The sequence below is a fragment of the Cydia fagiglandana genome, chromosome 16 (assembly GCF_963556715.1).
Source record: "Cydia fagiglandana chromosome 16, ilCydFagi1.1, whole genome shotgun sequence".
In the NCBI taxonomy this organism is placed as follows: Eukaryota; Metazoa; Arthropoda; class Insecta; order Lepidoptera; family Tortricidae; genus Cydia; species Cydia fagiglandana.
The window spans coordinates 2,809,961-2,822,390 of NC_085947.1; the positions used below are offsets into that span (position 1 = coordinate 2,809,961).

Sequence of the window (12,430 nt, forward strand, 5' to 3'; positions counted from 1 at the left end):
GGACAACAGCACATTAAGTGAAATATCCTGCGTAAAAAACTCAGAAATCGAGCTTTAGTTCTCGATATTTTCCTCCTCCCAAAACTAAACCAATCGTAACGAAATTGTAGAAATGAAATGAGAAAGAAATTATTTGTGTCTAACCGTTTTGAGTTTTTGGCCGTTTTTAGCGCTGTTTGAAATAACCTAGTTCTTATAAAAACAGAATAGAAAAAAACGTACAGACCCAGGTACCTCCTGTTACCTAATATTGAACCGGCACCCTAAAAAGAGTAACTAGGTATATAAGGGTTTGATTATGTTCAATGAAAGACGTTTTGATATAGGTACCTATATTAGTTTTTATTAGACAACTTTACTAAAAATCTCCGTTTCTAGCTATTTTGCTCAATTATTCATTATTCAAGTATCATTTTCTTTACTAAGTAATCTTAAAAACTAATCACTCTTATTACTAAAATTTTATGAGATTAAATTCCCATCCATTCATCATACATTCGTGTTCACCTTAAGTTGCGAGATCTATGTATAAGTATATGTATCAAATAGGCGTATTGAGATAAAAAATAGTACCTATACTAATATTTAAAATACCCCTCAGTACCATCGCCCACCGACATAACGTCCACCGATGGACAGTTAAGAGTGTTGCTACTTGTACTCTCCATTCTCTAAATTGTAATCTTCACAAAAATTTTCAATACTTGGTACATTTACAATTGAAGGGATGTTTACAAAAACAACATAACTGACTACACTGGTTGACACCTGAAACGATTAACCATGTTCTTAAAAAAGTGTTAACCGCTCTAAGCAGTTATGTTCTTTTTGTAAACATCCCTTCAATTTTACATTATACAATACTTTAATCAACCCAGATTGTTCAAACGAGAAAAACTCAGGTACATCGATAAAATCAAAACTAAGTCTATATTGAGCAATAAAACCACGTGACATCAGCCACACCGGTACTCCCTAGCATAAAACAAATGAACACTTAATAGCCACTAATCCATCGGACAAGCGTTTTTGTTTTCTGTCGGGTGTTAGGGCAGCCTTGGTGATGGCGGCGATAGGAGCCTCCACGCACACCCACAGGTTTCCAGCTCCAAAGATTCCAAAGAACGTCAAGAAGATGTTAGCTAAACGCTTAGCCTGTTCGGAAAAACGGATTGTCAAAGAAAATCATGTAGCCACTGTAAATTTACTGCCATCTTTCGACAGAACATTTTTTTTTGTTTAATACGGTGTAGACGTACATGTCAATAAGATACAAAAATAAAACTGTTAGAACGCCATTTGACTTTGATCCTTATTCTTTCACTTATACGTGTCAACTTATTAAATATTAATATAACCGCAATCTACTCGACTATAGGCCAAAGGTATGGTATCTTTTCGAGCGATGGAACTCTCTATTTCAAATTCGCTATGCCACTCTTCTCTTTCCGAACAGACTCAAATATGGTGTATAGCTTTTAAGCTTTCCTATCGGGGGTCAGGGCAGCCTTGGTGATGGCGGCGACAGGGGCCTCCACGCAGACCCAGAAGATTCCAGCTCCAAGGAACGAGAGGAAAATGCTTGCGCTCAGCACCGTCAACTGAAACAAATACACATACACTATTATTTATTTATTTAAACATTACTGCACAATACATGCTCTGAGGAATTGTTTGATATGATGCCAACGGCCGCTTTCTAATTCTATCACCGCACCGCTCGCCATCGGCAGGGTGCTCATCCTCACACCCTAGAACCTAAATGGTCACGTACTATGCGATTTAAGAGGAATTTCCTCCCGCGGACGCTCCGGCTGTGGAATGAGCTCCCGTCCGAGGCTTTCCAGAGGCTCTACAGTCTTCAAAAAAGGAGTGTACAGGTTTTTAAAAGGTCGGCAACGCGCATGTAACACCGCTGGAGTTGCAGGCTTCCTTAGGCTACGGTGACCGCTTACCATCAGGCAGGCCGTATGCTTTTTTGCCACCGATGTGGTATAAAAAAACAATACATGAAAGTACAAATGGTGGAATTAATGCCAGTTCCCTACCAGCCAACCGAAAGATTGAGTTGGTGTAAATTTCAGTGTAGATATACGAGTATTTCATTAAATATCGTGACGTGCGATCGCGTTTCTGCTGTCTATTTTTGTATGGTAGTACGAACAGCGCGCCAAGCGGGACGTTTTGGAAACTCAAAATCCCATACAAAATGACACTTAACGCAAACGCGTACACTACAGATATTTAGACACGGTACCAGGCGTGGCTCACTCCGCGATTTCGTCGCTTTGCTACAGGTAGCTAAAACTCCATCCGTTCGACCCCAATTTTGAGGTTTGCCATAAGCCGCGCGTGGCGCTGTCGCCACCTAGCGGCCATATCTGTGCTGATCGTGACAGACGCGTTTTGTTAGAGAGTGAGTCTTCTCTACCTAGTACTATTATTTATTCTGTGACGGCACTACGGTGCAGAAAATAAGAGACATAAAATAAAATAAAATGTTCGGCGCACTAAAACCATGTTTGAAAATTATCTGAACTAAAAATATCCAGCCATTTTTTTTTAAATATTATGTTTCCTCGTCATTCACTGTAAATTTAGCGATAATGTCTATGTACATACGTAAGTATATTAAGAAGTGTAGCTACACAATGTGATATTATGTAAAACAGCGTGGCATTAACCCCGTGTCGCGTCTTGCGTAAGAGCAAATCATTAATGACGTCGGCTGTCGAACCACACCTGTCGCTCTTGTAAATTCGTACGTAAGTGTGACAGGGAGGCAACACGTCGAACGTGGTTCGCGGTAGACCCTCTGGGCCTATGCTGTTACTACATACACTTGGCGCCAGTGTTGCCAACTGGGCATAAATTATGCCAGATCTGGCATATTTTCACTCCCCTTGGCTAAAAATTTTTCCATTTAGCATCTGGCAAATTTTTTAGCACAATTTTAGTCTAGGCCAAGTTTGCACCAACTTGGCAGCAACAATATGCGCCATCGCCTTAAATATGTGGTTCATATTATTGACTTTTGTGGAAGGATGGACGTCGACGGACTATATAAAGTTGGCCAAACTGATCTTGTCAGTAGAAAAAGGCAGCAAATTTGAAAAAATTATGTGTTTTAAGTGTCTAATTTCAAGTGACATTTTAGCATTTTTTTAGCATATTTCAAAAAACTTTGGCATTATTTTGACGTAATCTAGACATTAGTCTAACATTTTTTCAAAATCCGAATTGGCAACACTGCTTGGCGCTTCCGGGTAAAACCACATGACAAACCGGATTACCGTGAACCGTGCAAGTTTGCCTGGAGGGTTTAGATGTCGCCATTATTATTTATGTAAACATGTTAAGTAATATTAAAACAATTTATATTTTATTTATTACTAAAATCGTTATTTATAAAATATATAAACAGGAAATCAAAGGATATTTCCTTATTTCTTACCCCTCCTATAGTTCGTTTTTTTAGCATAAGAAATAAGGTAAACAATCTTCATGTGTCTTTTAATTAAAAAACATATTTTAAAAATAAATTACTGCAAATATGTAACAATTATGAATCTAATACGATCATTTATATTCTTCTGCTTTCATAAGTAATCGTTTTTGATTTTTAAAAAGCGTTTTTCAATTAAACGACATGTCAAGATCGGTTACCTTCTTGCAAGTTCTTTCTAATGCTAAAAAAAACGAACCACCCACCCATCTACTTCCATTGACTTTTTGTCAGTCAGTCAGTCATTGAGAAAAATTCCGATTTTTAGATGTTTGTATCTTAATAACCGGTTGTGAGTTAGATTCTTGAAATTTAGGGATCTATTAGTTAGCCTAAAGGCTCTTAATAAATGAACCCAATTCATATGTTTCTGTTTAATAATACACTTTGAGTTACATAGGGGTCAAAAGTGGCTCCAAATGGTTCGTGTAATAATTACATACATTATATGTAGGTATAACGACACACGGTCGCTGCGTCGCTCTCTTCTTTTGAACTTGGCTTGACGCGTTGCCGCGTGTCTATGTCGGCGGCCGATCGTAAGATCAGGCAGATCGTAATGTTCCTGTGTAATGTTTTGACGATAAGCACATTAAACCAATATATAAGTAGGTACTAAGTAGGATAGGTTCGTTAGGTTGCTTCAGATGCCCGAAGGGCAAACTGCCCAGAAATAGGAGCCCCGCGTAGCGGGGCTCCGTCGACTCAGGGAACGAGTCGATTTCACGATATGCCTAGGAATTTCACGATATGCCTGATCTTACGATCGGCCGCTGACATCTAGATGAAGTTTCGTACATTCGTTTTGAGAAACATATTAGTAAATGCGAGACGGGATTTGAACCCACGACCGGTTTGGATGACGCACCTGATCACTCGACTATCTTGTGCCTAATAAACTTATTATTTTATAATAATGTTAATTTGGAGACCGGTTAGGTACTTTTATGGTTCAAATACCGTGACATTTTAACAGACTTAATTAACTACTAACAAACAAAGAACTGACTTCACAAAATAGTACCTCTTCAATCATTTTACAAAACTATTCGAAGAAACCAATTAATTGGGAACCTCCTCTTTGAAGCCAAAAAAGTCTAGCTTTAAATATATTCATTTAAAAAATACCGGATCTAAGCCCCCCCCCCCACATCTGGCGTCTTTCGAGCGTCGGCGTCTGTCGGCGTCGGTCCAGCGCTATGGAAAATGACGTCGCTGCGCAGTTGCGTCGACGCTGCGTCGACGTTGCGTCGACGTCGGCCATAGAATTGTAGACGCCGACGCTCGAAAGACGCCAGATGTGGGGGGGCCCTTAGGTACCAAGTACGATTATTTTCACGATAAGCAATTGAAATTTGGGTATAAATGGATTTGTTATACAATTTCCTTTCTGATATTTGACCCCCTATTCCATAAATAACGATATACGAGGAAACTTTAAGCAGTACAGCGGCAGCTACATAACGGTGCGTGTATGGCGAGCTTTATTAGCCAATCGTCTCACCCCCGGATTATTTTAGGGCCCCCCCACATCTGGCGTCTTTCGAGCGTCGGAGTCTACAATTCTATGGCCGACGTCGACGCAACGTCGACGCAGCGTCGACGCAACTGCGCAGCGACGTCATTTTCCATAGCGCTGGACCGACGCCGACAGACGCCGACGCTCGAAAGACGCCAGATGTGGGGGGGGCCTAAAATGCTCTAGTGCAGAAACGTATCATTTTCTGCACACCTTTTAAAACAACAATGACCCTCTTTCAGAGCATGAGAAATGAAAGCTTAATTACGTGTAGGTATACGCGGTTAAGGCCCATTTTCATAGAAAATACTGTGTGAAAATAGTGTACATTTAAATCTACGGAGTTGTCAGCTTAACAAAACATAATATGTTTCCAATAAGCTGTTGTTTAAATAAGATAATTAGACCCTGACACCGACCCTGGTAGGGTCTAATTACGCTAAAGACGAGCCCTACGAGTCAAGAACAACAAGCTTGTAAAATGTGGGAAAAAAGGACGAATTTGAATATTATTATGACATCAACCGTTACGTGAATATACTCGTTGTTAGTAAAAATTGGTGGGCGCGAGAGGCGCTCCGAATAATCTTATACCCTTTAAACGAGCCACAGGCCTATTCGGATTTCGAGATAATCACAAGATCTAGAGACGATTTAGAGATCAACTAGATCTACATTAGATATCGACTAGATGTGACTTGGATATCTTAGTGTGTATTTTTATGTCCCAATAAAGTTAGTAACATAAGTAAGTCATAACTTGTCGAAATCGTTCAAGAGGACCTCCAGAATCGCGGAAACGTCAAATCTTACAAATATATTTAAACTATCCATATCGTAACTTGTTGAAGACTAGTAGAAATCTAATTCATTTTCCGAATCGAGCCGCCATTCTCGTATAATTATATGAAAATTTTGGGGATCTATGAAACTGCTCTAACGATTTCGATGATATTTGCTATATGGGGGGTTTTCGAGTGCGAAAAATCGATAAAGCTACCCTTACCTAAGGGTCCCTACCCTTATCGAAGGGTAAGCCCTTACCAGGTTAGCTGGGAGAGATCCCTTAACGGGATAAGTTCGCCTTTGTCACATTTACTGTATTCTCTATGTGTTATATACTTGTTTTGTGCAATAAAGTGTTTACCACTTATTGACTACCCCACACTAGCGTCTGCGTCGCCCGAGCGACGGCGTCTAGTCATGTCAACTCTATGGCGGCTGCTCTACGCAACGTTGGTGCAACTGCGGGGTGACGCCACTTTCCATAGCGCTGGTTAGACGCCGCGCCGACGCTGAAAAGACCCTCGTGTGGGCCCATAACGTAAAGGTGGCCACTGACGAGCCTTCCAACAATCCAAAATCGGTCCGTGAATGTCAAAAACGTACAATGTTTAATATTAGGATGCCGTCCATTTGGATCATTTAATTGTAACGGCATCCATTTGGAAGGCTCGTCAGTGGCCTGCTTTAGGCCTTCATTATTACACGACTGCCCAAACAAAAAAAGAGTGTGTTGTTTTCAGCGTTCATGTTTGTATGTAGGTATATATTTATTTCATTATAAGTAGTTTGTCTATGACCGAGAACAAATCAGCTAGAGTCTGTTCGGAAAGCGAAGAGTCGTGAAATCTATTGGGCCCCATATTTTTGCGGCCTTCCAAGAGTAACATACTATTGCAGGTGACAGTACTGGTGTTCGACGCGGTTCCAGTACATGTCATCTTGAAACTTAAGTTATATTTTAAAATTGTAAAAAAAATATGTATTTAGAATACTCAAAATGAGCTCTTTCATATTATATCATGTTATAGTTTGGTTTTTCATTTTCACAAAATTCATCTATTTGCGTTACATGTCCGTCTTTGGGTCACTAATTAACATATGTGTACCAAATTTCAATTTAATTGGTTTAGTAGTTTCCGAGAAAATAGGCTGTGACGGACAGTCAGACATCAGACAGAAGCACGAATGATCCTATAAGGGTTCCCATTTTTTCCTTTTGAGGTACAAACCCGAAAAAAAAAGAATTTAACGAGAGTCACGAGAGTAAAAATTTAACCTGTATAATAATAATCCAATATTATTATGGAATAATATTTACATCAATCGGAGAATCTTACATGAATAATGTATATATGAACTTTGAACTTGATCTTGAACTGAGGAGACCGGACGAACTGGTAAGCCCTTAAAGGATGACTCACGCTATACCAGGCCGAGGCGTCCGATATGTAATTTTCTATGACGGTGGTGGTGCTGATGGTGCTTTCCATAGGAAGCTCCGGTTCGGCCCCGGCCCGGTCTAGCGTAAGTCAACCTTAAGTAGGTACTTATTAAATTAATCATGAGAAAATTATGATAATGTTATCAGTAGAACGCCAATTTAAAAATCATTGGTATGACAATACGGCCACATCTATTCTAAACTAGTTATGCAGATTATTTTTGACAGTGGCATTCATTGGTATTATGTATATAGGTTCCTATATGCCTATACATATATTATGATTGCGTCATTTGGCACACCAACTTTGTCATTAGAAGTAGACAACAAATTTAAATAATATAGGCGCGAAGAGTAGACTTCTCGTAATTAATATCAAAATATAACTTTGCTAATCCACGAAAAGAATTTCCGCAAAGTGACTTCTGTTTTTATTCATTATTTGACTTCTCATAGAAAATTCAAATTTCGCGCCTTTTTCTACTGACAAAGTTGGTGTGTCTGAGTATATTTTAACTTTTTTTTTATATCAGACTATACATAGAACTTTGTGTATCCACTACACATGTACTGAAGATTGTACGTACCACATAGTAATCTGTCATATGCACAGGGGCAGTGACAGCACCGACGAGACCACGTTGGAATAAGGTATGTAGCAAGAAAGCTCCGTATGAGACTCGCCCGCTCCACGCCCATCCACGCCACTCCACTATGCCGCGGTACACACCTGCAAAGAATACAATACTTTAATATTTTTGGATTACAACAGAAATCACACACATACATACATCACTAGCTCAGTGACCCAAAGAGGATCTTGGCCTCTGACAAAAGAGAGCGCCACTCTGCCCTATTCTCCGCCACTTCACGCCAGTTGGGTATTCCGAGGGCAGACAGGTCTTTTGGGCTTCGTCACTCCAGCGGTATCTGGGACGCCCAGACGGACGTTTACCCCCGGGTGCCCTACATACGCTCTTCTCACAGCACGATCCTCCCCCATCCTCTCCAGGTGACCAAGCCAGCGGAGTCGTGTGGCTTTGATTTCGCCAATTATATTAGGCATCGCAACCAGCTCCGCAACAACGATCACAATCTATTTATATTATCTGTATTCTGTACCCCAAAGTTAAAACATATTAAACCCAATAATTTGAGAGGTACTCTATGGAACAAATTATTGGAAGACTTGTTGTTTAAGAAAATTCAAGTTTCTAGTTTAACAGCTTGTGAGGGCCCTGTCGGGACGGCTGATTGACGCCACAGGGGATCCCAGAGCTGGCGCGTATTTCTCGCAACGAATCGCCCTGGCGGTTCAGCGAGGAAACGCCGCCAGCGTAATGGGTACCATGCCACAGGCGGACCTGCTAGAGGGGGTATTCTTTTTATAATTAGGTTTTTATTTTATAGGTAAGTTTCTTTTATTTTAGTATTAATTTTAATTTCTTTGTAGTTTTAGTTTATTTTAATAAGTTATTTTATATTCAATATGTTATACATAGATAGTTTATTTGAAATAAAGTATTTATGATTATGTAGATATGTATCTTATGGTTATGGCCCCATAGATATGCGGAAACTCTGGTTTCAAAAGTTGTCGTTTGACCAGTGACCTTCCACAAAACATGCGGCGCTGATTCTACAACCAATAACTGTATATGAGACCAATATGGTTAATTTATCGATTGTTTGGGTTGGTATCAAGCAATCCAAACCACTTGTACCAGCTCACTCTCTAACTTGAAGACACAGCTGATAATAAAGACCACGCACGTCTGAAATACCGGCGTATACAATACCGGGGACCTAAAGTGGGACTAAAGTCCTCCGGAGAGGATCACCACCACTAGTAGCCCAGCTTACCTTTTATCTTGAAGACACAGCTGATAATAGTGATAATAAACTGTACCATACATGTCTGAGAAACTGGCTTGAATAACAGTCCGTATAGTGCATTAAGAATTCTCCTGACTGGTGACCACTGTTGTGGTTAGCTAAGGTTATGACAACTTGATGTTTAATCCATACTGTCCATGCTAATATTATAAAGGCGAAAGTGTGTCTGTCTGTTTGTTGCCTCTTCACGCTTAAGCCGCTAAATCGATTTAGTTGAAATTTGGTATAGAGATAGTTTGAGTCCCAGAGAAGGACATAGGATAGTTTTTATGTCGGAAATCATCCCTGAAGAGAGTGCAAAGTGGAATTGAAAGAGTTAATGAATGCCTAATAAGCAATGCGCGAATTTAATGATTGCTATTAGCACTATCCAGACGCTATACCTACTTTAGCTGCTGTCACTAATTCCACGCAGACGAAGTCGCGGGTAAAAGCTAGTTGGTATGTATATATAGGTATATTATAGGACATTTTTACACAAATTGCCCTAAGCCCCACGGTAAGCTCAAGAAGGCTTGTGTTGTGGGTACTCAGACAACGATATATACATATAATATATAAATACTTACACATGTATACAGAAAACAACCACGACTCGGGAACAAATATCTGTATCATCATACAAATAAATGCCCTTACCAGGATTCGAACCCAGGACCATCGGCTTCATAGGCAGGGTCACTACCCTTTAGGTCAGACTGGTCGTCAAAAGTTGGTATATATTTGAACCTTTACTTTAAAACCAACTCACCTTCTAGCTTAAAGACGCAACTAATGATAAACAGCACCACACATGTCTGGAAGACCGGTTTGTACAGGGCCGCGTACAACACGCGGAGCGCCACCGACGCTCGGGGACCGTCCGGATAGAACAGACCTCCAGACAGGATCACACCCACGGCTATGGGGAATAGCAGCCACACGATCCATCTGAATTTCTGAAAGAAAAAAACTGATTAAATAGGAAGTTAATCAAGGAAGTAAATGAGTAGCACAGAATTGATAAGCGTTAGAAAGATTAGGGCCATGCTGAAATTTACTTAAATTTTCATTATCTGCCAGTGAAAGAAGTGAACGAAATTCCCACCCCACCCCAGGAGTCAAGACACATCTGTGATCGATGCATCCAGAAATGACCATTGGCCTATACAGTCATCGCAGTCGATGTAGGCTGTAGACTACCTACCTCCTCAAGATTCCTCCTTAGTCGCTGCAACTTATATTGTACTATCCAGCCAGTTTGAATTTGGAATTAGTGGCGCGAAAATAACGTGAATTGTAGTAATAGGAGTATGCGTTTGATCAAAGTACAGTCGCCATCAGATATATCAGAGCGACCTACCTTCTGAAAAACATCTGAACACGCACTCTTAGCGCCTTGACAATGCAGGCAGTCTTAGATATTGGTATTTGTAGCAGCTGCCCAGCTATATCTGATGGCAACTGTACCTTAAATCTGCTCATATCCTTCCCCTCCTGTTGCCAGTAGTAGGTCAGGAAACCACCAGCCAGCCCCAACATGTAGGTGGGCAGGTTTGTGTGGCCCCAGATGTAAAGGAGACAGTACCTTAAATCTGCTCATGTCCTTTCCCTCCTGCTGCCAGTAGTAGGTCAGGAAACCACCAGCCAGCCCCAATGTGCAGGTCGACAGGTTCGTGTGGCCCCGGATATAAAGGAGGTACCTTAAATCTGCTCATGTCCTTCCTCTCCTGTTGCCAGTAGTAGGTCAGGAAACCACCAGCCAGCCCCAACATGTAGGTGGGTAGGGTCGTGTTACCCCGGATGTAAAGTAGACAGTACCTTAAATCTGGTCATATCCTTCCCCTCCTGCTGCCAGTAGTAGGTCAGGAAACCACCAGCCAGCCCCAATGTGTAGGTGGGCAGGTTCGTGTGGCCCTGGATGTAAAGGAGACAGTACCTTAAATCTGCTCATGTCCTTCCCCTCCTGCTGCCAGTAGTAGGTCAGGAAACCACCAGCCAGCCCCAATGTGTAGGTGGGCAGGTTCGTGTGGCCCCGGATATAAAGGAGGTACCTTAAATCTGCTCATGTCCTTTCCCTCCTGTTGCCAGTGGTAGGTCAAAAAACCACCAGCCAGCCCCAACGTGTAGGTCGACAGGTTCGTGTGGCCCCGGATATAGAGGAGGCGGAAGGTGTCGTCGGTTGCGTAGAGATTGCGGTATTTTCTGTAATAATTAGTCAATACATTACAAGATATCCCATAAGTATGTGAAATACATAAAGAAGACCTATCAACTATTGGAAATCATCTTCCTAGCGTTTGTACCGACTTTTCTCCACGGCTCATGGAACCCCAGGGTCCACTTGGTGATTAATCCCAAGAATTATGCGTATATTCCTTTTGGAAATAAAAAGTTTTTCTGCATCGGCTTAGAAAATAGTCAGGTGTCTGACGTATGTCGTCGGGTCACTAACACCCTTAGAGCCCTATACCGGCTTAAAAATTTCCTTCCGACTGGCACCAAGGTTCTCCTTGTACAGGCTCTTGTGTTACCTATTATAGACTATGCTGATGTGTGTTACGCGAATATCACAGAAGTCTCTCTGAGCAAACTGGATCGGCTTCTTAATAACAGCATCAGATTTATTTTCGGACTCCGTAAATATGATCACATATCTGCATATCGCCGTCGACTTAACTGGCTCCCTATTCGTGAACGGAGGTCGTCACGTATTCTGTGCACACTATACACTATCTTATTTGATCCAAATGCGCCAAAATATCTTAGATCCAAATTTCATTTTATTACCGCCCGAGCAGGTTGCACCCTTCGTGAGTCCCGCAGTCTCAAGCTTTCTTTTCCTTCTCATCGTACCGGTTTTATCTCTAACTCCTTCACCGTTCAGGCGATCCGGCTTTGGAATGATCTCCCACTCAATATCAGACAGGCTCAAACCAAGCTTTCGTTTAAGCGCATGTTACGTACCTAAGCATTTCTTCGACAAACTTACTGGTTAATTGTCCATCGTAGGCATAGTATTCTTTGCACTGGGTACATAAAGTAATATATATGTAAGTTTATTTAATTATAGTATGTATATGTAAGTTTATTTTCGTTAGTATGTATTATATATCGCTATTTTTTTATGTCTTAAGTTACCTATTCTGCGTTTTTTTTTTGTTTAATGCCTGCACCTACTACTGTTTCTGTTTAGCCTGGTGGTTGACTGGTAGAGAATGCCTTTAGGCATTAAGTCCGCCATTTGTACTTTATTTGTTATATTGTGCAATAAAGATTAAAATAAATAAATAAATAAATAAAA

General features: G+C 40.8%; 1 protein-coding gene across 1 annotated transcript in view; it reads right to left on the minus strand.

Annotated features, from left to right (window-relative positions):
- Nucleotides 1–315: 315 nt before the first annotated feature.
- LOC134671694 (nose resistant to fluoxetine protein 6-like) overlaps nt 316–12,430 on the minus strand; it is a 47,855-nt gene continuing 35,740 nt past the window's right edge. Inside the window, exons 8-12 of the mRNA XM_063529523.1 lie at nt 11,257–11,331; nt 11,066–11,141; nt 9,899–10,085; nt 7,839–7,981; nt 316–1,601 (exon numbers count right to left, since the gene is read on the minus strand). Of these exons, the coding sequence (XP_063385593.1) occupies nt 1,479–1,601; nt 7,839–7,981; nt 9,899–10,085; nt 11,066–11,141; nt 11,257–11,331 (604 nt within the window). The 3' untranslated portion in view covers nt 316–1,478. The remainder of the gene's footprint in view (nt 1,602–7,838; nt 7,982–9,898; nt 10,086–11,065; nt 11,142–11,256; nt 11,332–12,430) is intronic.